The 25,167-nt window shown below is 49.9% G+C and overlaps 11 protein-coding genes across 11 annotated transcripts; 5 read left to right on the top strand and 6 right to left on the bottom strand.

The window, feature by feature from the left end:
• Positions 1–1,257: 1,257 nt before the first annotated feature.
• On the top strand, positions 1,258–2,790 carry N7457_004203 (allantoate permease family MFS transporter; the record flags this gene model as incomplete). The annotated part of the gene is made up of 1 exon (XM_057175248.1): positions 1,258–2,790. One exon carries the CDS (start codon positions 1,258–1,260, stop codon positions 2,788–2,790), a length of 1,533 nt encoding a protein of 510 aa, XP_057032295.1.
• Positions 2,791–3,048: 258 nt separating this feature from the next.
• On the bottom strand, positions 3,049–3,753 carry N7457_004202 (uncharacterized protein; the record flags this gene model as incomplete). The annotated part of the gene is made up of 1 exon (XM_057175247.1): positions 3,049–3,753. One exon carries the CDS (start codon positions 3,751–3,753, stop codon positions 3,049–3,051), a length of 705 nt encoding a protein of 234 aa, XP_057032294.1.
• Positions 3,754–4,287: 534 nt separating this feature from the next.
• On the bottom strand, positions 4,288–6,493 carry N7457_004201 (potassium channel family protein; the record flags this gene model as incomplete). Its single annotated transcript, XM_057175246.1, has 4 exons — positions 4,288–4,634; positions 4,663–5,965; positions 6,019–6,157; positions 6,213–6,493. The coding sequence occupies 4 exons, from the start codon at positions 6,491–6,493 to the stop codon at positions 4,288–4,290; spliced, it is 2,070 nt and encodes a 689-aa protein (XP_057032293.1).
• Positions 6,494–7,883: 1,390 nt separating this feature from the next.
• N7457_004200 (uncharacterized protein) lies at positions 7,884–8,216 on the bottom strand (the record flags this gene model as incomplete). The annotated part of the gene is made up of 1 exon (XM_057175245.1): positions 7,884–8,216. One exon carries the CDS (start codon positions 8,214–8,216, stop codon positions 7,884–7,886), a length of 333 nt encoding a protein of 110 aa, XP_057032292.1.
• A 711-nt stretch (positions 8,217–8,927) lies between these two features.
• Positions 8,928–9,323, top strand: N7457_004199 (uncharacterized protein; the record flags this gene model as incomplete). Its single annotated transcript, XM_057175244.1, has 1 exon — positions 8,928–9,323. One exon carries the CDS (start codon positions 8,928–8,930, stop codon positions 9,321–9,323), a length of 396 nt encoding a protein of 131 aa, XP_057032291.1.
• An 806-nt stretch (positions 9,324–10,129) lies between these two features.
• Positions 10,130–11,638, bottom strand: N7457_004198 (uncharacterized protein; the record flags this gene model as incomplete). The annotated part of the gene is made up of 2 exons (XM_057175243.1): positions 10,130–11,266; positions 11,588–11,638. 2 exons carry the CDS (start codon positions 11,636–11,638, stop codon positions 10,130–10,132), a joined length of 1,188 nt encoding a protein of 395 aa, XP_057032290.1.
• Positions 11,639–15,953: 4,315 nt separating this feature from the next.
• On the bottom strand, positions 15,954–18,374 carry N7457_004197 (Zn(II)2Cys6 transcription factor; the record flags this gene model as incomplete). The annotated part of the gene is made up of 1 exon (XM_057175242.1): positions 15,954–18,374. One exon carries the CDS (start codon positions 18,372–18,374, stop codon positions 15,954–15,956), a length of 2,421 nt encoding a protein of 806 aa, XP_057032289.1.
• Positions 18,375–19,266: 892 nt separating this feature from the next.
• N7457_004196 (alpha-mannosyltransferase) lies at positions 19,267–20,757 on the top strand (the record flags this gene model as incomplete). Its single annotated transcript, XM_057175241.1, has 1 exon — positions 19,267–20,757. The coding sequence occupies one exon, from the start codon at positions 19,267–19,269 to the stop codon at positions 20,755–20,757; it is 1,491 nt and encodes a 496-aa protein (XP_057032288.1).
• An 884-nt stretch (positions 20,758–21,641) lies between these two features.
• N7457_004195 (uncharacterized protein) lies at positions 21,642–22,060 on the bottom strand (the record flags this gene model as incomplete). Its single annotated transcript, XM_057175240.1, has 2 exons — positions 21,642–21,743; positions 21,806–22,060. The coding sequence occupies 2 exons, from the start codon at positions 22,058–22,060 to the stop codon at positions 21,642–21,644; spliced, it is 357 nt and encodes a 118-aa protein (XP_057032287.1).
• Positions 22,061–22,952: 892 nt separating this feature from the next.
• Positions 22,953–23,684, top strand: N7457_004194 (uncharacterized protein; the record flags this gene model as incomplete). Its single annotated transcript, XM_057175239.1, has 1 exon — positions 22,953–23,684. The coding sequence occupies one exon, from the start codon at positions 22,953–22,955 to the stop codon at positions 23,682–23,684; it is 732 nt and encodes a 243-aa protein (XP_057032286.1).
• Positions 23,685–24,033: 349 nt separating this feature from the next.
• N7457_004193 (protein-transporting protein BCP1) lies at positions 24,034–25,002 on the top strand (the record flags this gene model as incomplete). The annotated part of the gene is made up of 3 exons (XM_057175238.1): positions 24,034–24,105; positions 24,169–24,402; positions 24,457–25,002. The coding sequence occupies 3 exons, from the start codon at positions 24,034–24,036 to the stop codon at positions 25,000–25,002; spliced, it is 852 nt and encodes a 283-aa protein (XP_057032285.1).
• Between the last annotated feature and the right edge of the window lie 165 nt (positions 25,003–25,167).

Here is a 25,167-nt window from a genome sequence, read left to right as displayed (position 1 = left end):
GGCCTATTTGACGGCCTTGTCTATCCCCACATTCTATCTGGAGACAAGCAGATATGCCGACGGGAAGGGATCCTCGAATGGAACATGCCACCGATCCCCCCCAGGCGCGCGAGTACCCGCATTTCAAAATGTATCAGATCGTCCTAGTACCTTCATGCATGCCATGCATGGATAGTGCGGGTAAAAGATATACATATGGAGATTTTTCTGATCGCCACATTCCAGTGTCGGACCGCCGCCGCTTTGTGACTGTGTTACCTGCGTCGATCAATGCATGGTGAAGAATGGGCTAATTTGCAGCTGATAGGGCCATGCTAGAGTATTGAAATTCCTGTTTGAACTTTGATTCTAGCGGGGAATTGGATAGTGGGGGAGTTGGTTCTGGTGAAGGTGTTGGGAGTGGTTTATTTGACTCTTTCTCTGTTTGCTCCCTTGATCGAGGTATCTTATTCTCTAGGCTCTTCTTCTCAGATTTTCATACAAACTGATTACCTAGGTGTTTCCTGATCTGTCTTTTGCGTCATTCGTTCAGAGAAGCCAAATTAGAACTACCCACCTCATGATTTTATCTTTACTATCCATTGGGTCTTTCTATTTACGGTTTAGGGCTCAGACATCCCTGCTCTTATTTCACGAAAGAGTAGCCGAGCAGATTCCTACATGTAGACAGCGTGAACCAACCAACGATGCAGGAAATCACATCATCCTCATTTAGCCCACCACGAGGTGCATATTTTATAAAATCCACTTCTTAGCCCCAAACCCGGGATCTAAAGATTTCGGCCCCGTGGTTGATTGACTACGGCAACTGGGCCCCGAAATTGGCAGATTGAGTCTGTATTCTTTTCGAGGTACCACTCCTTCCAGACTAAAAGAATGCCTATTGTAGATAGTGGATATTGGTATTACAAGCAACCTTGGAAGTTAGACTAGAATGGGTCTTTCCCGCTAAGACAGGACCACGGAGAATAGTCCCGAGTTGCCCGAGGGAAACGCAACGACAAATTCCCCGATGCCCAGAGGAAAATCCTGAGTCAGAAGGCTTGATGTGGGCCTTGGCTAACCGCCAAGTTGGGGCCGACAACTCCACCGACAAGAATTCCTGTGGCAGCAATTGTGACAGCGCGATGGCGTGCTACCTCATTTGGATGGCTCATGGCCGGGCACGTAGTCGGCCTTCTGCGATGGCGATAGTACTTAAGCAATGGATCCCTCTTCTGAGAACTGAAGTGAACATACCTCAATACACCCGTCAAAATGACCGCTTTATCGGTTTCCCCGACAGAGACAGACAGTGTCCCTGTCAAGTACGATGAGAAGACCCCCCATGTCCACTCTACGAACGGTGACGCAGCTCTCCAGCTGCTGGCCGAAGCCGGTCCCCTCGGCGATATCGATCCACAGGCATCTGGACGACTGGTGCGCAAGATCGATCTGTATATCATGCCTCTGATCTGCATCGTCTACTTCCTACAATATCTCGACAAAATCGCAATCAGTTATGCCAGCGTCACCGGATTGCGCGAGTCAGCAAACCTCCAGGGTAACCAGTTCAACTGGGTATCCAGTGTTTTCTTCTTCGGTCAGCTAGCCTTTGCTTTCCCTACCATGCGTCTCGTGCAAGCATTCCCCCTCGCGCGATACGTCGCCGTCAACGTCACCGTCTGGGGCGCCATCCTGTCGTGCATGGCTGCGGCTGATTCATACGCTGGCCTGATCGTCTGCCGGTTCCTTCTCGGTGCCGCAGAAGCTGCCGTCATTCCTGCCTGGGTGATCTTCACTTCACAATGGTACCGCAAGGAGGAACAGGCCTTCCGCGTCGGTCTGTGGTTCTCCATGTGTGGATGGGCGCAGATGCTCGGAGGCTACGTCGCATACGGCGTTGCAACCCACGTTGGCCAGGATCCTAACTCGCCCCTGCGCGGTTGGCAGGTCATTTTCCTGATCCTGGGTCTGTTTACCGTGGTCATCGGTGTGCTTTTCTTCTTCATCCTGCCCGATTCCCCCGTCACTGCAGGCTTTTTGTCGCCTCGCGAGAAGGCAATGCACGCGGAGCGTCTTCGTAGTAATGGCCAGGGCATTGGAAGCAATGTTTTCAAGAAAGAGCAGTTCTTCGAAGCTCTCCGAGACCCGCATACCTGGCTCTACGCTTTCTGGGTCATGGCGGCTAATGTGCCCAACTCCATTGCTACGAGTTTCGGAAATACCATGGTTACCGGAATGGGATACTCGGCAACGCAGAGTCTCCTGCTCGTGACTCCCATGGGAGCTTACGAGGTGGTGGCATTGGTTGGTCTGACCTATCTGGCTATGAAGACTCAGAAGCGACTCTTCTGGTGCATCGTTGGCCACATCCTGGCCATTGTCGGTGCGATCCTCATGGCGACAACCGAAAAGGCACCCGCTCTTGTGGGATACTACCTCTCCGGAGGTATTCCTATCGGATGGACGACCATTCTCGGACTCACCAGTACTAATGTGGCTGGGTCAACCAAGAAGGTCACCGTCTCTTGCATCCAGACAATCGCCTACACCGTCGGCAACATCATCTCACCCCAGACTTTCCAAGCCAGAGATGCCCCGAATTACCTGCCTGCCAAGATCTCCATCGTCATTCTCTATTTCCTCGTCACAGTGGATCTGGGCCTTATCTGGTGGGTCGCCGTCCGGGAGAATCGCCGACGCGATCAAGAGAAGGAGGCATTGGGTGATGCCTATGTCGTTGCTGAGAACCAAGAGTTCCAGGACTTGACAGACCGCCAAAACCCGGATTTCCGTTACGCGATATGAGAAAAGTCTTATGCATTTGATTTGCGACGAGAAAAGAAAACAGCACGATGCTTCATGTACATAGTTAATTTTTACGACAGACCTGGGATATAGACTCCCATCCCCAGAGTCTTCGACAGGACATACAATTCAACCAAAATAATATTTTCTACCAACAATACTCCGTATCCTCAGCATCCTCAGCATAGATCTCCATCTCCTCCAACCTAGAAAACACAGGTATCAAAAAAGAAAACAAATCAACACCAATCAAACCCCTCACAACCCCCAAGTCCCCTCAACCTCAATACAATCCTTCTCAATCTCATCCCACTGCATATCCCCCCACCTCTCGGGCCTCTCAACAGCATCCACAAACATCTTCATCGCCAAAACCGTCTGCGCCGCCCACCTCTCCTTACTTACCTTCCCAATCCCCACCGCAAGCGGCGTCATAAGCATCCTCCCAATCCTCCTCCCTTCCCCAGAACCCCGATTAAACCCCTCCACCTGACACAACAAACTCCACACACACTCATAAACCACCTCCCGATCCCAGTTCACGTCCGCCGGATCACGCATCGTCGGACACAGCGCGAGCCACTCACACCCGTAGCCATTCTGCTTCAGTTCCGCGGGGAACTCGACGAGCGTGCAGGACCCCGGGGGCGCGAAGCCGCGGTATTTATCGTAGAGGACGGCTTGCGCGGCGCGGGTGAGGGCGTGGTAGTCGGAGCGGGGACTGAAGGTTAGTGAGATTGCGTGGTCGAAGGCGCCGTCGAGACGGGCGTAGGAGTTTGCGGGGGAGACGATTAGGTCGAAGGTTGTTTCTTTGGGGAGGTTGTTGAGGCGTGCGTTGATGGGGGTGATTTTTAGTTTGGTCGGGGTGTGTGAGGGCCAGAGGGCTTTGAGGGTTTCGTTGAAGGTTGTGAGGAAGGTGATGTCCATGCAGAGGAGGAGGATTTCGGGGATGTTAGTGGTCATTTTGGGGTTGATGGTGGATTGATGGAGGGGGTGAGATGGGTGGGGAGTAGGATTTAAGTAGATTATAGGGCGATGGAAGGAGTTGTATGATGTCTGTAGATGTAGTTGAGCATCGACGATTTACACAGCCCCGCATTGGTGGGGGCTTTGAGGACCGGGGCTGAGCAAGACTTTCAAGGCTGTTACTTTGACTTGGGAATAACCAAGGCTGACAGCGTGAGGTGCAATGACCTGCTATATACTCGCTGTGTCTTGGATGTTGATTATCGTCCGTTGTATGTTTGTGCCATGATCTGCAGGCAGAAACGTCATTCCGGTGCCAATCTAGACCCTGTTTCGAGTCTTTTATCACCTACTCCTGTCCTTATATGACACACGTAGAATCTTAAGCCCTCAAAGTTGGGAGCCTGACCTCAAGAAACACAAACTAGAGCTTGCTATGAACATGGATTCCATGTATGTAGACTGGTTCAGCCAATAGCCGTAAGATATGTACAACTCTATGCACCGGCGTAAATATCACCACAATAAATCTCATTCATCCAATCCAATATCCCTTTCCTTCCTAAGAGTTGCCTCCTCCGTCGGATCCACATAACCTCTGCCAATCAGACTGTCCTCTTGAGTCGACACATACCGAATCAAACTTTCACACAACCGATCCAGCACCCACTCAGGCTCTGTCTGTTTCGTCACAATGGGGCTGTTCTCACCGATCCAATCCCAATTGAGAAGCCCATACTCATCCTCTGTATTGGCAGCATATTCCCCGCTGACCGATTGATTTTCTGAAGACGATCGCAGTCGGGATCGTGGATCAGTGAATTGGATGAGCCGGGTGAATTCGACCCATTCTTCGTAAGAGTATCGTTTCCGCTTGCCTTCCCGGGCATGTCTTGTGGCAACGACGTATGGAAAAGGCAAGTTGCTGGGCGAGCTCTAGTGGGGATGGATCGCGGGCGAGTTCCTCAAGGGTTTGGTGTGGATGTGACTCTGCCAAGTTCTCGTTGTCACGAGCTTCCTCGGAATCCGCACTTTCCCCTGACTCGGGTTCATCGGCTCCCTCGAGTTGGAATCCATGCTTGACTCGCTTTCTCTCCTGACGCGAAGCTAGGAACTGGCCGATGCCGGGGATGCGGCCCAAAGTTGACCTGTAGATGCCCGATTGAGGGAGCACGAGGTAGTCGGCGATTATATCAGTGGCGCGCTTAAAGCTGACCACCACAGTGTCACTCATATGGGAGATAAGCATGGTCATGGTCGGAATGGCGATTATAGACCACAAGACAAAGAATGGTCGGGACGCATTCGACTGCGGCGTGAAATCCCCATATCCGATGGTAAGCAAGGAGCAGAAGCAAAAGTAGAGCGATTCGAAGTAGGTCATCTTTTCTAATCGCCAGAACACTACTGCTCCGCATGTCCAAACAATCCCAAACGCAACGAGGTTGATAATCAAATCATTCCAGCGGCGAAAGCGCATGGTATCGTCCTGAATGTGGCGCATGGCGTCAAATCGATCCTTTTCTTCACGCATTACAAGAACCCTGGGTCGACGATTTGCCGCAATGGCATTGATTGTATTGCGAATCGGCCGATAACGCCGATACGGTTCAGAATTTTGGCGAGTGAGAGCTGGGGGAGTGAGTTCTTCTGCGCCATCTGGGTATTTTTCTTGGAGTGTTCCGAGCTCCTCAGGCTCGATTGATCGTTGAAAGGTGGATTGCCGTTTCTGTTCAATGTGCTTCCGAATGACATTGTCGTAGTGAACTTCGCGAGCAAATTTATGAATGCTACCCACAGCCAAACCAAGAATGATAATACCGATGACTGCATATGGCCAGACAAGACCTCGGGCGACAGGGCTAGTAGCAGTTATATCACCAAACCCTAACGTCAGAACGGTCACATCGCAGAAGTATAATGCATCGGCATACGGAATCCCTATGGCTCGTTGAAAAATCGCCGCACCAATCAACAGCCAGATCACAAATGCGGTCATCTGTAGAATCAAGGTTCGCTGCTCGTCGGTCAACGCGAAGTGTTGCGGGTATTTACCCAAGAAATAGCCCAGCATGTTGATCATCAACACGAGGCTTAAGAGAAAGTAGAGAATTGCCGCAATTACGGCACTCCAATATGCTTGCGAGTATACCTGACCCGTACCTGTTGGTGGGATATGGACATGTGTAGCAATGGTAATCCCACATAACTATAAACCACGCGTTAGGCCATGGAACCTGTAAGACCAGACGGGGGACTCACGATTCCCGTTGCAGTGAACCACAAGATAATCGTCACCGGCAAAGCTATGATATAGCGGATGACTTTGGTAAAATTGAATAGCAGAAAAATATTCCCGACGACCCCACAGACAAGCGAAACAGCATTCAGAGCAGTGATCCTATTTGCAGTATTAGACAATCCTGATGTAGGGCACCATTCTGCATCGTCCTCACCAATGAGAATCCGGAATCACTTCTTGCATGAGATTCCCAGCAGCACTTTCAGTCCTGGAGAGAATTTGGCTCCGCCATGGCATGACCAGCGCAACGATCGACATGAGATTGGCGAGTGGACCTGTCGCAGCAGCAAGCAATGGAATGGCCGTCGATGCAATCCACCATGACTGTGGCTCGTCATCTTCAGGCGGTCTCAAGTTGAACTGACTGCGGACCCATTTCCACATTGATAGCCCTTGAGACTTGTCGTCTTCGGACGTCGGGGATCCATGCTGCATTATTCTTCTAGCATGACCACACGCCGAGACTGGAAGCAAGCGGAGAGTCGAGGGTACATGTAAATGAGAAATCAAATGTCTTCAAATCTGGGCATACCAAGCTTTTTTGTCCCAAGCACCAAGACTAAGCCGAGACTTTGTGGGGAAGTGTCAGGGGTCACATGCACATCCGTCGTTGGTAAGACGAGACTACATCAGGACAGGGGAAAGGATGAGTCGGAATATTGGCAGTTGTCCGACCCTAAGTAATGATCTGAATGAACTCGACTCTAAAATTTAGGTACATATGTAGTCACAAATGGTTCTCGTGAGGATACGCTCACCCGATGTCAAATATTAAGGTTGGTCCCGTGACAATCCCACATGCGTCATCATTATACTGGCCTCAGAGAAATCTCGTAGCTTGCTCTTGTGAGAAGCTATGTAGCCATGGCCCACGAATGCATACACTGAGATGAACCAGAATAGCGATGGTATCGACCTCGGTCTTCACTCGAAGTGGCGCCCCGGCTGTGGAAGCCGTTTACTGTATTCGCCCAAAGGGCATCAATCCACTTTCTGATTATCTCATGACTCTAAGAACAAGGTCGATATGCTGTTATATGGCTTCGGAGATCGACAAGGGGTGACATGGATGGTCTTTTCAATTTTTATAGGTCATTCTTTGCGCTCCGTGGCTCTTCGAAAGATTCGAGTGATTTAAAAAGAATTATGTTAAGACTACTAAGCATTCAACCATACCATTCACAACTCCGCCCTCGAGGTATGTGTGAAACGGAGGAAATGTAAGATACAGCATAGAGAAGATAAACATATAGCTCCACATATCGCAAGCAAAACTTGGCTCTTGTTTGTGAATTTGATCTGGAGAGCAATAACGCATAGGCGCATAGCCGTGTTGAATAGAGGGGTCGCCGATTTTCTTTGCTAAACCAAAATCACAGAGATAGAATTCTTCTGTGCGGATGTCATCAGGGACTTTGTCAGGGCTCACAAGCTCGCCCTTTTTATAGAGATCGACAAATGGTGTTGTCTGCTTTAAAGGCCGTCCGAGTAACTCATGCTTCCCGCTCCTACTGAGACCACCGATGGGAGCCATTCCCTACATACAATTTCTTGCGCTCAAATGTATAGAATTTTCTTAGTATATCAGAAAACAGGCTAAGAGAATGCCGACTTACCGCGATGTATGATTCCAGCTTCATGCAAGCTTGCTACAGTCTCCAGTAATTGTCGAGCCGCAGACATACGAGAAGTTATAAGAGTCCTTTTCAAGGTAAGAGTGCAGATAGATGGCCCTTTCAAAGGAAACACTAAGACTCTATGGGGGCTTTTATCGTTTCGGGACAGGAAGAAGGTCGCAGTATTATATGATCAGGCGAGATTTATCCTATGCCGTGTTGATAATCTCATCCTGGATTCGAAGTTCGTTGTCGCCCCATTTCCCTAGGGCCATGACTTTGAGAGCTACGTCTCTCTTTTCTTGCAGGTCAAATGCCATCCAGACAGTTGGGCCACCACCAAAGCCAAGCTTAGGCTCAACCAGATGCCTATCGTTGAGCACTTCCCCGAGGTGGATGGGATAGAGGACATTTTCGTTCTCCTCTGTTTCATACCTATGCCATGGCTCAACAAGCTCTTCGAGATCAAGTTCCTCGTCTTCATCCTTCACGAAGTCCCCACAACATGTTGTGTTTCCAGTGGATGTTTCACTGTTCGCCATTGCAAGATAATGTGTTTTGATGGTAGAGCGGATGGATAATGAGGAGATTTCGTGAGTTCAACGCGGAGGGAGATCACGCAATATAATGCCATTCGCCATACCGCCAGCTGGTAGCTCCTGGTTGAGTGCAATCAACTTCATGCGTTTAGTATCCAAATCCCATATTTCTAAATCTCACCACCTGATTTATCGGGTCCACCAGAACCATAGCTGAAACCCGGGCTCAACCGCAGAGACGGTTTAATCTCCTGGCTAAAGCCTAATGCAGGCTCCCAGTGGACGGCATTCTAGCCTACCGAGGGGGGTGGATACGCATGTAATGGCATGCATAACCCGGGGTTGAGCAGAGGCTGCCTCACCTTGTTGTGAACACGATGCCTCTTCGAGTGTCCAATCGGCCTTTCCATGGATGATACATCCATCCAATAGGCATTTCAACATTGCAATGGGCTATGACAGACGTATTGACTCTTTCCCTTCTAGGCAACTACCAGCGGAACAACGGTCGAAGCTGCTCATGATAGAAAGTAACTGATGCTGTCTTCCTCACCCATAAAAGCGTACGAAGGCACCGCACTTAGTGCGTGAGCCCGTTAGTGAGATCTGCACGTATGCTCACTAGCTCCCACGCTTGACACCTTCCGGCTCCAGTCCACGGCATATTAATGCATAACCAACTCGGCTATTTTCTCTATTTCAACATCGGAATCCATGTCTCACAAGCCCGAGATCACTCCAAATGAAGGAGATAAACGTCTCAGAGACTGCGCTACTCATTCCACCTCTTCCAATATCCAGACGTACACCCACTTCAACACAATCACTTCGATACAAAATACGTTCCCCATCCGGCCAAACCCAGAACATATACAGAGTCACGGATCAGCATCTGCAACCCAAGACAAAGAGGTCATGCACGCAACCCCATCCCTCGCTGTGATAGGGTCGCCACGCCGTCGGGAAGCCCCCAACGTGCATGCTGCACCAAAAACCGAGCCAATGACAGCGGCAATCACCTGCATAACGCAAATTCACCCCGCTGGGACCTCAAGCGTGACATCAATGGCCGTCATTGGGGAGACAGTACCTGCTTTGGCGTACAGCTAACTGCCTCGTCGATCCAACACAACCATCGGCGCAGGCTGGAAGCTGCGATTCTGGGCGCTTTGGAACCTTGGAAGGTTCTACGGGGGTAAGCGTGATCCACTCTGAGACGTGCATGCGTAGCGTGGAAGCGCTGGGTTGAGGGGTAGCTATCACATCACACTCGGGTGACCTCACCGGCGTGGAAATAGTATTGGTTACGCGGGATTACTTGATTTACGGGACGTACTAGGGAGAATGATAGGAAAAGTAAAACGAGCGTGGGTGGTTGGTCTATCCGACTGGAGGGTTGTGTTGGTTCTATGTACAACCCGGTGTCTCCGACTCAACATCATATCAGGGACACAAAAGGACAGTAGAAAAAGAAAACACATGTAATGCGAGATGACAAAGGAAATAGTATAAACGAAATCGCAAGATGGTATCATCGAAGCAGAGTGACACGGACTTCAAAGACGGGAAAGGGACTTGACGGCCAGAAATGGGAATTAAACAAGGACGCCGGAAATGGAAGAAATGGAAATGGATCAATAGACGCCTGGTCCCTCGAGGGAAACATCAAACGCGCCGGGACCCAAAAACGAGAATTTTGTGTCGCCCGAAAACCCGGGGCGACATCTGCCGATCGAAGAAATAGACAAGTAAATGCAACGAGCAAAGATGGCTAAAAACCAAACACGCTCCAAATGCGATTCAACGGTCAAATGCTCCAGTAGATAAGAAAAGGAAAAATAAGAAAGTCTCTCTCTCTGGGGTATCGCTCCCTCGGCAGGTCTGTAGTGTAAATAAGAAAACATCTAAAAAACATCTTATGCAGCCGATGGTCGGCGCAAAATGTCTTCGCAGTTGGCGTCGAATCGCATGTTCCAGAGTCGGACGCTGTTCATGAACTTCTCGGTATTTTCAAGCTCACGGTCGCGACCGAAAATCGATTCGACGAATTCGCATCCTGCGTTGCGACCCATCGATACGGGCCCCTTGCCACCTTCTCGCTTGGCGGCCTTCCACATGTAAAGTTCACAACCCTTAAGAAGTTTTTTGAATCGGGACCAGAGGCGCTCGCCACTTTCCAGGAAATCTTCGACGACTTCCTGCGCCTCCACACGTTTGATGCGAGGGAGGCATTCATCGGCCCTCTTTACTTTGCCCGCCAGCTTGATCAACAAGAGCCACAAGTCGCCAGCGACGTCGGCCATGGGCGAAGAGGCCCCGTGATGAAAGACGGTCCAGTCGTAGATCCACTTGCCGAGGGAGTTGGCGTCAAAGACACTGCCAAGCAGGATGATCGGTGCCTCGGTAGGATCCCAGTTTTTGATCGAGTAGCCTGCGGGGATCCCTGCGCGCTCGGCGTCAAGCTCGGTGGCGGTGGGTGGCGGGTTGGCAGATGCAGGTGGGGTTTTGGGCTTGCTGGGAGTGCGGGTTGATGTGGACTGGCGTCTGGTACGGGAGCGTCTAGCCGCATCGATATCCTCGCTGTTCGGAACCTGAGTGAAGTAAAAGTGAGAATCAGCTGGATTTGATTTGCGGTAACAGGTCGAGGCACGACGTTGTTGGCCAGTGCCATCTCGATTGGGGTTCGTGGCCGGGGGACGGCCGGGGCGACCGGTACGGGGTTCGCGGGCTGTGGTGCGCGGGACATCGAATGCGTCGTCGACCACATCTACATAGATGGGTCGGGTCTGCGATTGCGACGGGTAATATCCGTTGCTGAGGCCATCCCCCGTAGGATGACCGCTCGAGTGGTATCGGTGGTGTTTGGGCTTTCCCGCAACAGAAGCACTTACATGATCGTGCTTTCGCGAAGGAATGGTATGGTCTGGGGTTGCTTCGTAGAAGCTGTGGGAGTACCCAGGCTGCCATGGTGTTTCTTTGGTGGTTGAGTAGCTGGCCTTGCGGCCGTGGCGCCGTGAAGGGGTGCCCCGGGGGGAGGTATAGGCGTTGGCGAACTGAGAGGCGTAGTAGGCGTAGTGAGGTGAGGTAGGAGGTGATTGTGTGTAGTCGTAGGTTGACCACCCGGGGGTGGGTTGGAGTAATGATACATTATCGCGCGAGCATATGGAGCACCAGTCGATCGGTAAATGTAAATGGAGGCGACGAGCCGGAAATGCAAAAACAGTCCAAAGCAGTTTAAATGAAATCAGCAGCAAAAAACAAGAACACCAAGTATATTATACAGGATATCGTGCACCCAAACAGAAATCGACGCCGACTTTGGAACTGTCAGATAGGATTTTTTTTTTTTGGTAATAGGATCGTCACCGTGGTACGGTTTCCGATCGAAGAGAAGAGGGTTGAAACTGTATGTGCTGAGAGAGCATTTGAACGTTCTTCGGTCAATCCGAGGACGAGAGGAAGAGTGCGTTTAGGGGGATCCTACAGAGGATCCAAGACTCCTTGTTGATAAAGGAGTTTTGAGGGAAAACAAAGAGCAGAGAGATCTCCGCTCCAAAACATGTAATGGCTTTGAAATTCAGTGGAGAGAGGTGGAGAGTGAAAAAATCCAAAGAATGAAAGAGAAAAGAGGAAATATGGATCCTTAATGACAGGCCGATGATATTGGCGCAGGCCAATCAGTGCATACACTAGTCGCCGATGCGTGTGAGTTGGCGTTGTGGGCTGTGGCGTTTGGATACTTTCTTACAGGTATTGAATTTCAAGGTATTCTATTCATTTCCACTGGTCATGGAAAATCAGCATATTTTATTATTTAGATATATCATTCCTGCTTTGGGGTGATAGTCCGTGGGTTTTATAGCTGAGCATCGAGGTCAGAGCTATCATTATGACTCAAATACTCCGTATCAGTGGCAAATGAAATACGGAGTACTCCGTACGGAGTAGAGAGTCGCACTCTAGTAGTCACCAGTACTTTCTCTCTTACTCGTCAATCTGCCCTATCCAAAGTACCAGTGAGACTTGATGCCTCTACCCCTCAGACTAGTCCAGATGGAGACCCTTCCCTCCAGCGCCATATGCAAACCGCTGGGCTGACTGCCCCTCAGTTGGATCGGACAGCGGCCAACTGCATTCCTCTCGATGTCTTTGCCTTTGCCGGTTTGAAGGCAACTAGCTAGCGAGATTCTTTTCGCCCGGGTGGAATGATACAGTTTAACCAAAGGTCAAAAAGGTATATGTGCATGTCGCCACTAAGTCATAGTGTAATCGTCCAAAGATCTCACTGGCTGCCTTACAGATGTCTCCCGATGGAACCAATTTAGACCACCCCTCTATCAGCTGGCGTGTCACAGTTGGGTTGGATGAGCCCAAGTCCATGTGCTCAACTTCCAGAACTAGGCTACATTTTTCCATGCCTCGTACAATTCATCCGCATGAACGCCATCATTAGTTACAGCATCACGAATACTGTATACGAGGAGGTAATTTTTCTTCAAATCTTGACCATATTACGGAGTCGATATCATCTCGTAACAATAACCTTAAGGACAGATGATATACTTCTGCACGTCGTCACTGCATCGTATACGGAGTACTCCGTACTCCATAGACGACCTCGGAAGGCTCCATACAGCATATGCGCAATACTCGATCGTATAAAGTGAGTCGGTTCCATGGTTGGCCAGCCGGCATCCCAGATTCGATGACGGCCCATCCCGTCTCGTCCAGTGGTTCAGACTCCACCAAAACCCCAGAAACTCGGACAATATCAACTGTAAAATAAACCGAACACGTTGCCATGGCAAAAGAAGCAGCTAGTGAGCCCCGTTGAAGCCTCTTACACACACATCCACTTCGCACTGCCATGTTGGGCAACATCATGGACGATGCATGGGCTTACCGCCGCATCGCTGGGCAGCAACCGCTACCATTTTGGGCAAAAGGCAGAGAATTCGCAGACCGCAACTTGCTCGTTTGGGTCCGACCATCAGTAGCAGTATTCTAAGTGGGTAGGGAAGAACTCAGGCTGGAAGCCAAAATAGTTACGCATTATCAAGTACGAAATTTAAGAGATGCTTTAGCGGCTGTGCACGAGACGTTGGGATCGAAGCCGCATGATGAAGAGGCAGTGTCCTCCAACCAGATGCAAAATGAAGTCATATCTGAATCACCCGCTGTCATGAATCTTTAATATTGGCTGTCCACAGTTTATTGTTTCAGCGTGGGGCGATGGATAATAGACGACTCGCTCTCATCACGATCGCAATCGAGTTCAAGCCCTAATGTGCCTTATTCGGGAATGGTCTAACACCTACATGCTAGCGCTAACTACAAGATGTGCAGTACAGTATGTACATATGCGTCATGACTGGCAGTGCTAGTAATTAAGCTACATATCAATATTACAACAAAATATGCATACGGAGCACAGAGTCTTTGTATACGGAGTACACCATTATGTACAACATACTCTTCTCTGAAACAAGAAATCTACCTCTGTATCCTCCATGTAAAGAGCACTATCACCGCCAGTTTGCTTGGCCATAAATACCAGAAATACTAACAAAGTCTTTACGTTCACGCACCGAATCAAGGGATGAAAGATGGGTTTCCAGCCTATCCTTGCTGCCCACACGAAAGAATCCCAGGGAGACCCCTGATTCGAGGGTTAATGAGTCAACTCTTCGAGAAATGACTCCCCCCTTGTCTCAGCCAACCAAACAAAGGACAAAAGAACCTACCTCTGCATTGCCGATCCTCTAGGGTTGCACATGGCGTATTTCTTTTTTCTTTTTTTGACAAACAAAAATGGATTAAACCTCCCGCCTAAAATCGTGTCTGCAAGATAGATCTCACATGCAGGCAGCTGAATTTTTTTTGTTTCTTTTTTCTAAAAAAAAAAATGAATCATGTTAGATGTGTCTACTCCCTCATAGATAATGCAGCGTACAACATAGAACAGATCTGACGCGACAAAAAGATGCCCCTATGTTCGCCCCCTTCTACTTCGCCACCTTAATCAAGTTGATCTCAGCCATGAACGGACCACTAAAAAAAGCGATGTAATACGGAGTACGGAGTACGGAGTACATACTAATATATTAAATTTTAGTGTGTGCTCGCCTAAGAGCGGGCCATAGAAATTCTGGAACAAGGTTTCCAAGGCCCAGAACCCACACGAATGAGCCCAGGCTGCAGGGGGGCCAACGGGTTGGGAGCCGGGATGCATCTTCCCCCCTCGGCTGTAGGAACATAACCTTGAACAGGCCCACGGGCACAGACCCTTTCGTACACCGTAGCCTCACGGGCGCATCCATTGGTTCAGTTTAATTTATATCCCGCGCTTCTGTGCGACGTTCATAGTAAGCTTAGTATGGCCCACAGTGTATCAGCCATATCCATTTACTCCGGACGGAGTACGGAGTACATGCTCAGCGGAAGCGCGGCCGTTGACGGCTCAGCATCCTTGTTGTTTTGGATTGAGGAGGTTGCCTAGATGCCATGCGGGTATGTACGCCGTACGGCACGACATATTGTGGATTTTTTCCAAGAATTACAGAGTGGGCCTGATATCAGAATATAATTTTGCCCAATTATGGACTCATGTCCGAGGAATGACAAGCCACTGTTTTCTTCACCTCCATTTGGTTACGGAGTACGGAGTGCAACATATGGAGTATGTATATACAACACACAGCACCTACCTCCTTTCCCCTGGCCATCTAATCAAACATGCACGTACGCACGCTCTGGGCGCAATCCAAAATAAATCTCTCGATCACATGTTAGTGGACATTGAAATCCCGTCTATCTGCCATCCCTTGCACGAGCGGGTGTCGGATTTGCTGTGGGAGAATCAAACCAAGACCTTGGGTCTCATTTAATCTCTCCTATTGGTATTCTAGGCCGGAATGGAATACTAGCGGTCGGGGGAATCCTCGAAGGAATTTAGTCCCATGGATTATTGGTTCGCGGTTGATATGTCGAGGTTTTGTGCGCGCTGATCATCTAGGGTTTGAATGATTGCCCTTGCCCTGTGCCCTATGTGGCTCAATGTCTAGTCTTGGGCTGCCTGATTCGTACTTTTGTCTTCATATCGTGGGGGTGGTGAGAGGGGAAGGATTTTGGCTGAGTGATGGCCCTTTTTTGGTTCTTGGCTTTTTCATACTTGGGCACGCATATTCTTAGATGGGGAGGTCTCGGTCTCGTTATCTTCGAGGGATTTCAATCCACCTGTACTATTGGTCATTGAAGGGATAGATTGTGCAATGTACACCGCACCAGGTGTTAGTTGGGCCGTAGTACGGAGTACGAAGTATATGATTCGGATTTGCTCATGGATGGGTGGACGGTGAACTGGTTGGCTGATCAGTTCATTTTATGGATAGATAGGATAAGATCATTGATAGATACATATTCTAGATCTGCATGGCTATCCTGTGGTCTATATATGTATGTACACATGGGATTGTGTTTGTATGAATGCATGCAACCTTTCTATTTACAAAACCCAACAAACTCAAAAAAAACAGAGCAACCATATAGACGGCATCAAACCGAGGCGAAATTGCTGCATATAGAATGGTATCATATTTGTCAGACCAAACACACGATTCGCTGATTCACGAACAAAGAAAAAAAAAAGAATCCAATGAGTTCATCCGAGTGCTGAAAAGCTGGAACCCGGGTTTCAAACCCCGGGTGAGATTATAAAAAAGATAGATAAAGCAAAAACGTCTATGCAACCATATACTCTCCGTCGCCCCGCTTGGCCTGCATAACACGGGACCACCTGAAAGCCTGAGAGGGAGCTGGCGCCCTGCCACCAGCCAGTGGAGGCGGGGGACCAATCCCGCTCGGATAGATTGGGAACGAAGATTCATCGGAATTCTCGGCCCAGATCCGTTCAAGGAGCCCCAGGCAGGATAGATTATTGATGAAACCAGAATCCTTGGAGATATCCTTGCAGCGGTTGCGAATGATTGCACGGTGGTCGTCCTGGACACACTCGGAGCCAACAATAAACAGTGGCCAGAGAAGATACACGTCTGATTGTACAGTGATAATACAATGCATGGCAAGCTGGACGAGGTGCTGGATACGACCATGGCGTGATGGAAGGGTCGGCTCAGCTAGACGCTCACAGTACAGAAGAGCAGCATGACGGAAGCATTCCGAGATCTGGTATACGTCCTGAAGGTTCTCGGGCGCGACTTGATATGCGGATGTAGAAGTTGGTGGCGTAATATACGTGGTAGAGTTCCAGGTCATTGTAGATGCAGATAAGGGCGGAGAGGGGAAAGAGGTTTCAGCAGGCGCAGCAGGTGGGTCGAATCGCCAGGATTCAAGTCGCTGCCTGAGCGAATACCACTCTGACCAGAATGCTGGGGAGGAAGGTCGACGGGATGAGTCACTGCTTTGAGGCGGCGTGGGAAGAGAAAACCTGTATTCCGGTACGGAGCCTGATCCTGGATTTGGAACAACGGTTTCCCAACCAGGGAACAGCATATTAGGAGGGAGAGACGTGGTGGAGACAGCAGCGTCCCTTGGGCGCGCTAGGTTGGGCTCTTGATCCTGGCTGAGTAGATTCAAGCGTCCCAGCTGAGAGATAAGCTTGAATAGGCGACCATCACAGCCAGCCAGGTTTTCCAGGCCCCATTCTCCATCGGTTGTAGAGCTGATTTCCAAACATGTTCCGCGGAGTTGCACATCACGGTCATTGGTGGTTGCCGTCAAGGTATCAAACCACGAGAACATGCGGATGAACCATTTAAGATCTTCTGTGATGACGGGGGAATGGCGCATCCGAATCGCAAGAAGCCTTGTCACTCCAGCGAACTGTGCGCGGAATCCGGCAACGCCAGTATCGCAGCCGTGGAAAAGACAGAGAATTAACAAAGTTGCCAGAACGGAGTCGGATAATCTGCGACGAGGATCGGCCAGGTCGGCGTTTAAAGCCTTGACGGCCATGCCTCGATGGTGATTTTCTTCCCTCATATATCCCTCAACCATTGATATGCCATATCGATCTTGGAAATCTTCATCGGTGAGGGCGCGGTGAGCCATTGATGACATGCGCGCTGGCAAGGTTCTTTCTGTGGAGAGGTGATTGTGCTCTCGCCTTTGGCGCAAGTTACTCGTAGCCAGTGTTGCAATTGCCTCTTGTAGAGCCTCGCTCTCCATCGCTAAGCGTATGACATGAATTCGGAATGGATTTGTCGGGGTATCAAAAGCAACGATCATGGGAGCAATGACCTCGGCATAATAGCTGATGAGATAACGAATGCGCGGAGTCCGCCCTACAGATCGTGCTAGAAGAAGCTGAGAGAGAGACGGAGAGTGAGCGGCATTCCAGAGCACATTATAATTAGGGTCGTGTTTGACATCTTCTTCGTCAGTCTCCTGTGACGCTGGGGGAGTAGCAGCTTGACCTGATAATGAACCTGCAATTGGCCAAACCGGGGAGCCAAAACTAGCCGTCGGGCTCAGAATGGGTGCATATAGCAAGGGTGTTCCCGGAGCCATGGCCTGGCTAGTAGTATCTGGAATCATTGGTCGACTTGATACCGGTAAACCTGAGATCGAGGGTGGAACAGTACACGTGCTCGACCACGATTGTGGGTCCGGCATGTCCATCGCCCAGGCCATGTTTGAAGACATCTCGGGCGCATCTGGTATTATAGGCGGACTATATTCAAGCTTCACTTTTGGACTCCTTGCGCCAAACGATGTCATTGCTGGTCCAGCGGCCGGGGGCTTGGGGGCCGAAGCATTTGCAGGAACCCGCGATGATGAGGGACCGCTAGTACTTGACGCTTTCGCTGGTGATTTCGCAGATGTTCCCGACGATTTTGCCTCCGATTCCATCACCGGGAGCTTCTGGCCTCGGAGTTTCCCTCGGCTTGCAACCCCGACGCCCCATGTTAGCGTTGTCTTGTATCCGGAACATTCGCGGCCGAGGTCGAGGCACTGGGAGCAATAGGGTCGGCGCCGATCGCACCGTGCTCCTCGTTTGGCGCAGGCAAAGCAATCATCGGGAGCTCCGCTGACCACTGTTCTCTTGCGGCGTTTGCGAACCGGAGCGTTCGGGTCAGTTTTGCGGGATTTTCCTTTGGGCGCGGGGTCTCGCGGGGGACGATCTGTATTATCGGAGGCCATCTTAAACAGGCTTGGGCAATGCCCGCACGGAGTCCATCAGTCAAGACCTGGGATACCCGTCGATTGGAGTGAGCGTTCACGGGGTGACGGTATTTGAGGGGGGATGATCCTAGGTATAATGGGGGCGGAAATATCCAATCTCTCACAAGATCGACGGAGTCGTATGGGAATTCTGGGTGTATATTAAATAGCACAGTGAAGACTCCTGAGTCTGCAGACTGAAAAAGAGGGAATGATAACCGGAGGAAGTGCCGTGTTGGGGGGTGGGTAGGGGATCTTCCCGGTGGAGGCTGATCCGCGCTTTAGTCGTTTAGTCGGGAAGAACTGAGCGATGGGGGCTTTTTCAAAAGGTAGCCGGTTCCACTGTGGTGATCATGAAATCATTATAATAACCGGGTCTCACATGCGATCTGCTTCGAATATGTTCCATAGTTGCCTTGGGTTGGCCATAAGAAGAGCTCGAGGTACATAATAGCCAGAGGCCTCGGCTCTCAGCAAGCAGACAAAACACGATATCGGAGGATGCAATGCTTTGAGCAGTCTGGTGTTTCCATTTGCATGCACTATGTGAAAGTACCAAATCCTTCGGGAATATCATAATCCCACCATAATGGAGACATAAGCGTACGCGTACGCCTATTGTAACTCCGTACTCCGTAGAGCGGCCCGCCAAGCCCCTGGACTAATCTTCTTTCCGCCAAACCCGCGGTCTCCTTAGAACAATGCGCCACACTCTGCAACCCCGGCCATCGCCTTCTGTGAATATACAACCTGATCTTTGCTTGACTTCAGGGTAGCTGGTACTCAAAAGGTCGATCGGCGTGGCCGTGCGCGGCTGAACCCCTGGATCTAAGCGCCGGAACTACTAGGCCAAACAGACCATCTGGCGATTATGGGTGCTTTCAGACCGGGGAGAGTGAGATCGCTCATACTGGCGGTGCTCGCCTTGATTTTGGTCTGCACGGTCTATTTCTATTGGTCTCCAATCACCGCAGCCTCCACTGTCTCTGTCGTTCCGAACACAGCATTCGAAGTTCCCCTCACGGAGCGCCAGAAGGACTTCTGGAAAGTCCTTCGACCCATCATCGAACGTCATAACCCCAACTGCCCTACTCCAGAAAAACGAGGAGATGTCGAAGCTCAGCATTTTGATCCCACAAAAGAAACCCCGCGTCCTGACTTGACGACGATGAGTGAAGAAGACATACGCAAAATGGAAGATGCCCATGCGGCCTTCATCGAGGATATCAAGAATTCAGACAAGGAACTGAAGCCAATCCATACTGCGGGCAAGCGCGGTCTGGTGTCGACAGCTGGGGCCACCTACCTCCCCGTTTTTGTCTCGTCGCTGCGGATGCTCCGCCGTGCGGGGTCAATGTTGCCGGTTGAACTCTACATGAAAGATGCCACCGAGCACGAGAAACACGTTTGCAACGAGGTTCTTCCCCAACTCAATGCGCGGTGTTTGGTGTTGGCAGACGTGGTGGGTAAAAATATCATTGAACACTATCAACTCAAGATCTTCGCGGTTCTTTTCTCATCCTTCGAAGAGATAGTCTGGATGGATGCTGACTGTTTTCCTCTTGGCAAACCTGAGGAACTGCTCGACTCGGAACCCTTCAAATCCAATGGGTTAGTCACATGGCCCGACTTCTGGGCTTCATCTGCATCTCCGCTGTACTACAGAATCTCACGCCAGGAACCACCATCTATGGCTGCTAGACAGTCGTCAGAAACTGGGGCATTCTTGGTTTCCAAGAAAACACATTCGCTGGCTCTCTTATTAGCGGCTTATTATAATTTCTACGGCCCATCACACTACTTCCGCTTGTTGAGCCAGGGCGCTCCTGGCGAGGGAGATAAGGAAACTTTCATACAAGCTGCTTCGGCTGTAGGTGCACCTTTCTATACCGTCAGTGAGAGAGTGCAAGCTATTGGACATGCAAGCGCAGATGGGCTATCTGGATCCGCTATGGCACAATCAGACCCGCGCGAGGACTATGCTTTGATTCAGCAAGACAAGTGGCGCGTAAAAGATGAATCCGTCGCCCCTGCGCCGCACGTTTTCTTCATCCACGCGAACTATCCCAAGTTCAACCCCGGAGATCGGATCTTCGGCACGGGTTGGGAAACAACTCCCACATTGAAAGAGGATGGCTCAGATGGACGTGCCTGGACGGCACCCCCAGAGACCGTAAGTCGATTTGGATATGACGTCGAAAGGGCGTATTGGGAAGAGATTAAATGGGTGAGCTGTAACCTCGAAACAGCATTCAAAACTTGGGAGAACAAAATGGGTCTATGCCAGAAAGTTGAGGAGTACTGGGGTCATGTTTTTGCTGAACCGCATGATGATGACCCCAAGTTTACCCTGGATGGCTAATCTAAGCTCCGGCTATTGCACCTTTCTGCCTTGGGCTACTTCTTGGCCTGGTCAGCCTCCCTCCCCCCACCGAACAGGGTTCGGTGTTTGGACAATACATATCCAATGCCGTTCGGCGATTCTCCCCGTTGAACCACGGGCTAGTTTGCCGTGGTACCTACGGCGATAACCTCCTCCCAGTCGACTGGAGCCCCTTTGTCTACCTATTTACCATGGTCGACAGTGGGGGGATTTTGATGACCCAAGACCTCCTCCCCTGGCCTACTCGGCCATACCTCCCAGCAGAAACAATTTGTAGTGTTTCTGTTACCTGCCAATCCTGGCATTGTACAAACTTGTGTACAATATCTTGGCCCTTCACCTCCTGGGTCTCGTACATATCGCATATCTGTGCTTAGAGAGAACGCGACCTCATGATATACGCCCTATTAATTACAAGATTTTGCAATGACACCTTTTGAAATTGATCCTTCATCCCTTCATCCTAGATCGTTAGTATTGTACCTATTCCTCAAAACGCATAATGTAGCTACATCACGTCGTTTCCTGTGTCCTTCAAGCAGTGGAAAGCATTTGTGCTAGAGAATATTTCAGTGATGGCGCTCAAGTATCTCGAGAGATCAATCATTAGTGGCAATTACATGGGACTTCGATTTTGAAGGACCACTTATACATGCTATCACAATTCATATGATTCATCTTCAATGTATGTGTTCATTCGATGGCCTCGTTAACTCATTTAAGAGTACCTTTGATCAAATATCAATCGTATCCTACATCATGTTTATAACAATAACCCCTTCATCCCCGGCCGATGAAGTCTCAGTTCTAATCAGAAGATCCAGGGGGTATTTTTTCTAACATCAAAAACAGCATTCACAAATTCAGTGCTTGATGCCCTTCTCCCGCAGACGCTGTTCGTCTTCTGCCTGGAGCTCGGCATCAATCTTAGCACCCTTGGAGGGAGCGTTGCCGTGTACCCTGGCCTGTAGGGAGAACAATGTTAGCAGATGTCTTTGTGCGTAGATGGATCTTGGAGTAGACTTACAGGTTTGGTAGGATCTTGCTTGCTCAACTCAGCCTCCTGGTCGTACTCGTTGCGGTGCTGCATGGGGTTGGGCTTGTTCTCTTGGGAAGCCAGCTTGTTGGCAATGGAGCGGCCATCCTTGGGGTCAAGGTTCTTGTGGCTGCCAGGGTTGCCCTCAGCGTAGCGGGCGCGTTCTTGGAGATCGGACACAGCAGTGTTACGCTGGTCGCCTGCCTCGTAGATACCGCGGTTACCGACGCTTGAGTTGCCTGACATTGTGTATGGATATAGAATGGATTGGGGTTTGTCGAGAGGTTTGAAAACAGATGATAGTTTGTGCGAGTAGAGGAAGTGTTTGGTTAATTGATTCCTTAGTTTCTGCCACTGGATGAGCTTGATCTTATACTTGGTATGTTGGTTTGTGATGTCATGTTGGAGTCACTGAAATCATGGTGGGGCGTAGCCCAGTTTGAAGGCAATTACAAAAGATCCTTGCTCGTTTTCCGATTGCATCTGCTCTGGGCTCTTCTGCGAGGTTCTGATCCGGAAAAATCGTTGCAATCAAGGCAGCGTTGTTCTGTGACATCGTCGTCGGGGCTTAAGGATCCCGACTAGTGTCCGCTCCACTCTTATACTCCGTTCGAATACATCGACAACGCAAGTTGGACCGTGGATAAAGCATAGGTGGAATGGAATTTCCTATTCCTGCAGGAATGAGTTGCGTTCATCATTAATTAATTCAATTCATAGAGACCTATCTGTTGACTTTAGTTCGTAAATCGTCGGCATCGGGTCTAGTCCGCAATCGGCTTAGATCCCTCTGGCATAGGTAGCGTATGGGTCCTTTCAAAGTAAAGATCCTATTCAATGTCCTTGATAATTCGATCTCTTCCAGCGAAGGGGAACAATTTGCATGAATAAAGAAAACAACCTCAGTTATATAGGGGATACAATATCGTTTACGATGCTTCGAGCCGGTATGCAGCGACCCACTCGGGTCGCCGGAGCGCCCTGCGATTGATGGAGACGAGAGAGATCGTAACCTTGCATTGCACATTATACGCTGTACAATTATACGTACGCTATGTTCTCCTGATTATCAATCCGAGCCAGCACATTGAAGCACAAACCAATCCATTCCATTTTTCTCCAGCACTCGCCCAAAATCATGAGTTTCTCAACGGCAACCGCGGAAGTCCAGCCCCGCTACAATCAACTTTTCACTGAGTTAGAGGACCGCTTCAAAACCACCAAATTGGGCAGCGACAAATGGTACATCCTAGCTATTACCACACTGGCCGCTGGCCCAGACCCTGAGCGCGCAGACCAGCTCTACCTCCATCTCACCAAACAAGCAAACTATGCAACCTCGCCAACCCGACAAGCTCTGGTCCGCCGGCTCCGCGAGGCATTGGTCAAAGCAGTGCCTATAATCGGAGTATGCAAGCCCATCGAGGCAATTCTGGCGATCAGTGAAGTCGAGCGTGACGAGGACAAGGATTACACTTTCACCCGCGAGGGCTGGCAGTGCGATCAGGCCAACCATGAACGCGGCACCGGGTGGTTGCAGAAGTTGTATGCTCGCAACACCACCGGCACGCTTGATCTGTTCAGTGCTCACAAGGACTTCTCCTGGCTTTCCAAGGAGATCACTTACGGGCTGTTCTTGTCGGACCGCCAAGTCCTGAATGACCTTGATACCCAACTTGTTGTGCTGCCCGGTATTATGAGCCAGAATCTGCCCAAGGAGACCCATTGGCATATTCGTGGTACAAGACGCATTGGCGTTCCTCAGGAGGAGGTTCAGGTTATTTGGGATTGTGTGCAGCTTGTGGCTCAGTTCTATGATATTAAGCTTCACAAAGTGCCGACTGTTGAGGCTGTTGAGTATGATGTTTAGATATAGAGATTTGCACTTAGAGAGTGAATGATTTTCGGTTCCATACATTTGCATCCCAGACAGAAGTATATATAGCAACCGCAGCCCGTTCATACTACTCCTCATCTTCATGAGACTCCCAGATTTCTACCATACCCGAATATCCTTTGTACTTTACCATTGAGCATTGAGATCAATCCCTCACAGAAGTATATTCGGTAGCAAGGCGGCCAAAAAACACTGATGACATACATCGGCGATAACAACCGATAAGAGAAAAAGTTCGAAAGCGGCCGAGCGCGGGGCCGAGATCAACTTTTGAACTTCATTTTACCCAAGCTCAGACAAATAATACTCCAATTAGCACAATATGGTCAAGCGGAAAGAGCTCGGTGATGTCACCATGGGTGGCACCAAGCCCGACGACGAGTCGTCCGACGAGGTCAGACTTGCACACATCCCAGACTGTGTACCGTTGGGTTGCTAACAAGAATGACTGTTACAGGATATGGATATGGTCAATGTCGACTTCGAATGGTTTGACCCGCAGCCTATCGATTTCCACGGCCTGAAGAACCTTCTGCGCCAGCTCTTCGACAATGATGCTCAGCTCTTCGACATGTCCGCACTGGCCGATTTGATTCTCTCCCAACCGACCCTGGGATCAACCGTGAAGACTGATGGACATGAATCAGACCCCTATGCGTTCTTGACTATTCTCAACCTGCAAGAACACAAGGTTCGCGTTTTCACTTTCTGAGCTTCTTCAATTGTACTAACGAATTGCTCTCAGGATAAACCCGTCATCCAGAACCTGATCAACTACCTCAAGACCAAAACTGCCTCCAACCCGTCCCTCGCTCCCGCTGCCCAGCTTCTTTCCCAAACTCCCATCCCTCCCATCGGCCTGATCCTGACCGAGCGGTTGATCAATATGCCTTCCGAGATCGTTCCTCCCATGTACAACATGCTCCAGGAAGAGATCGCCTGGGCTGTTGAGGACAAGGAACCCTACAGCTTCACGCACTACCTGGTTGTCTCAAAGAACTACGAAGAGATCGAATCCAAGCTCGATCAGGAAGAGTCGCGGCCTCAAAAGAAGAAGAAGAAGGGTGGTGAGCAGGCCGAGCGCTTCTTCTTCCACCCCGAAGACGAGGTGGTGGAGCGCCATGCGCTATGCTCTGGCACCATTGAGTATACCCACAAGGCTGATGATGGCCACTCAGACTCCAAGCGTGCCTTCCAGGAGTTGGGTATCCGTACCAAGGGTAGCTTGATTCTGATCGAAGCGGCTAAGTTTGAGCCCATGGTTAAGGCTCTCACTGAATACATGTCATAGCTAATGTAAGGACTTTATAATCTGATACATTTAATGTCCAATTTACGAGAAAAAAGCAATATATTCTGTGGTAGTTTATTATGTCTTTGCTCTTCGCTTTCTCTCTGTTCCTGGGCCTGTTGTGTCGGCCACATGATTTCCATAAATGTAGAGTCTATGGGATAA

Source organism: Penicillium paradoxum (assembly GCF_028828445.1).
Source record: "Penicillium paradoxum strain IBT 22861 chromosome Unknown utg000004l_segment0_segment0, whole genome shotgun sequence".
Lineage (NCBI taxonomy): Eukaryota > Fungi > Ascomycota > Eurotiomycetes > Eurotiales > Aspergillaceae > Penicillium > Penicillium paradoxum.
Note: the sequence above shows the minus strand (reverse complement) of the source record. Positions and strands in the feature narration are given on the sequence as shown.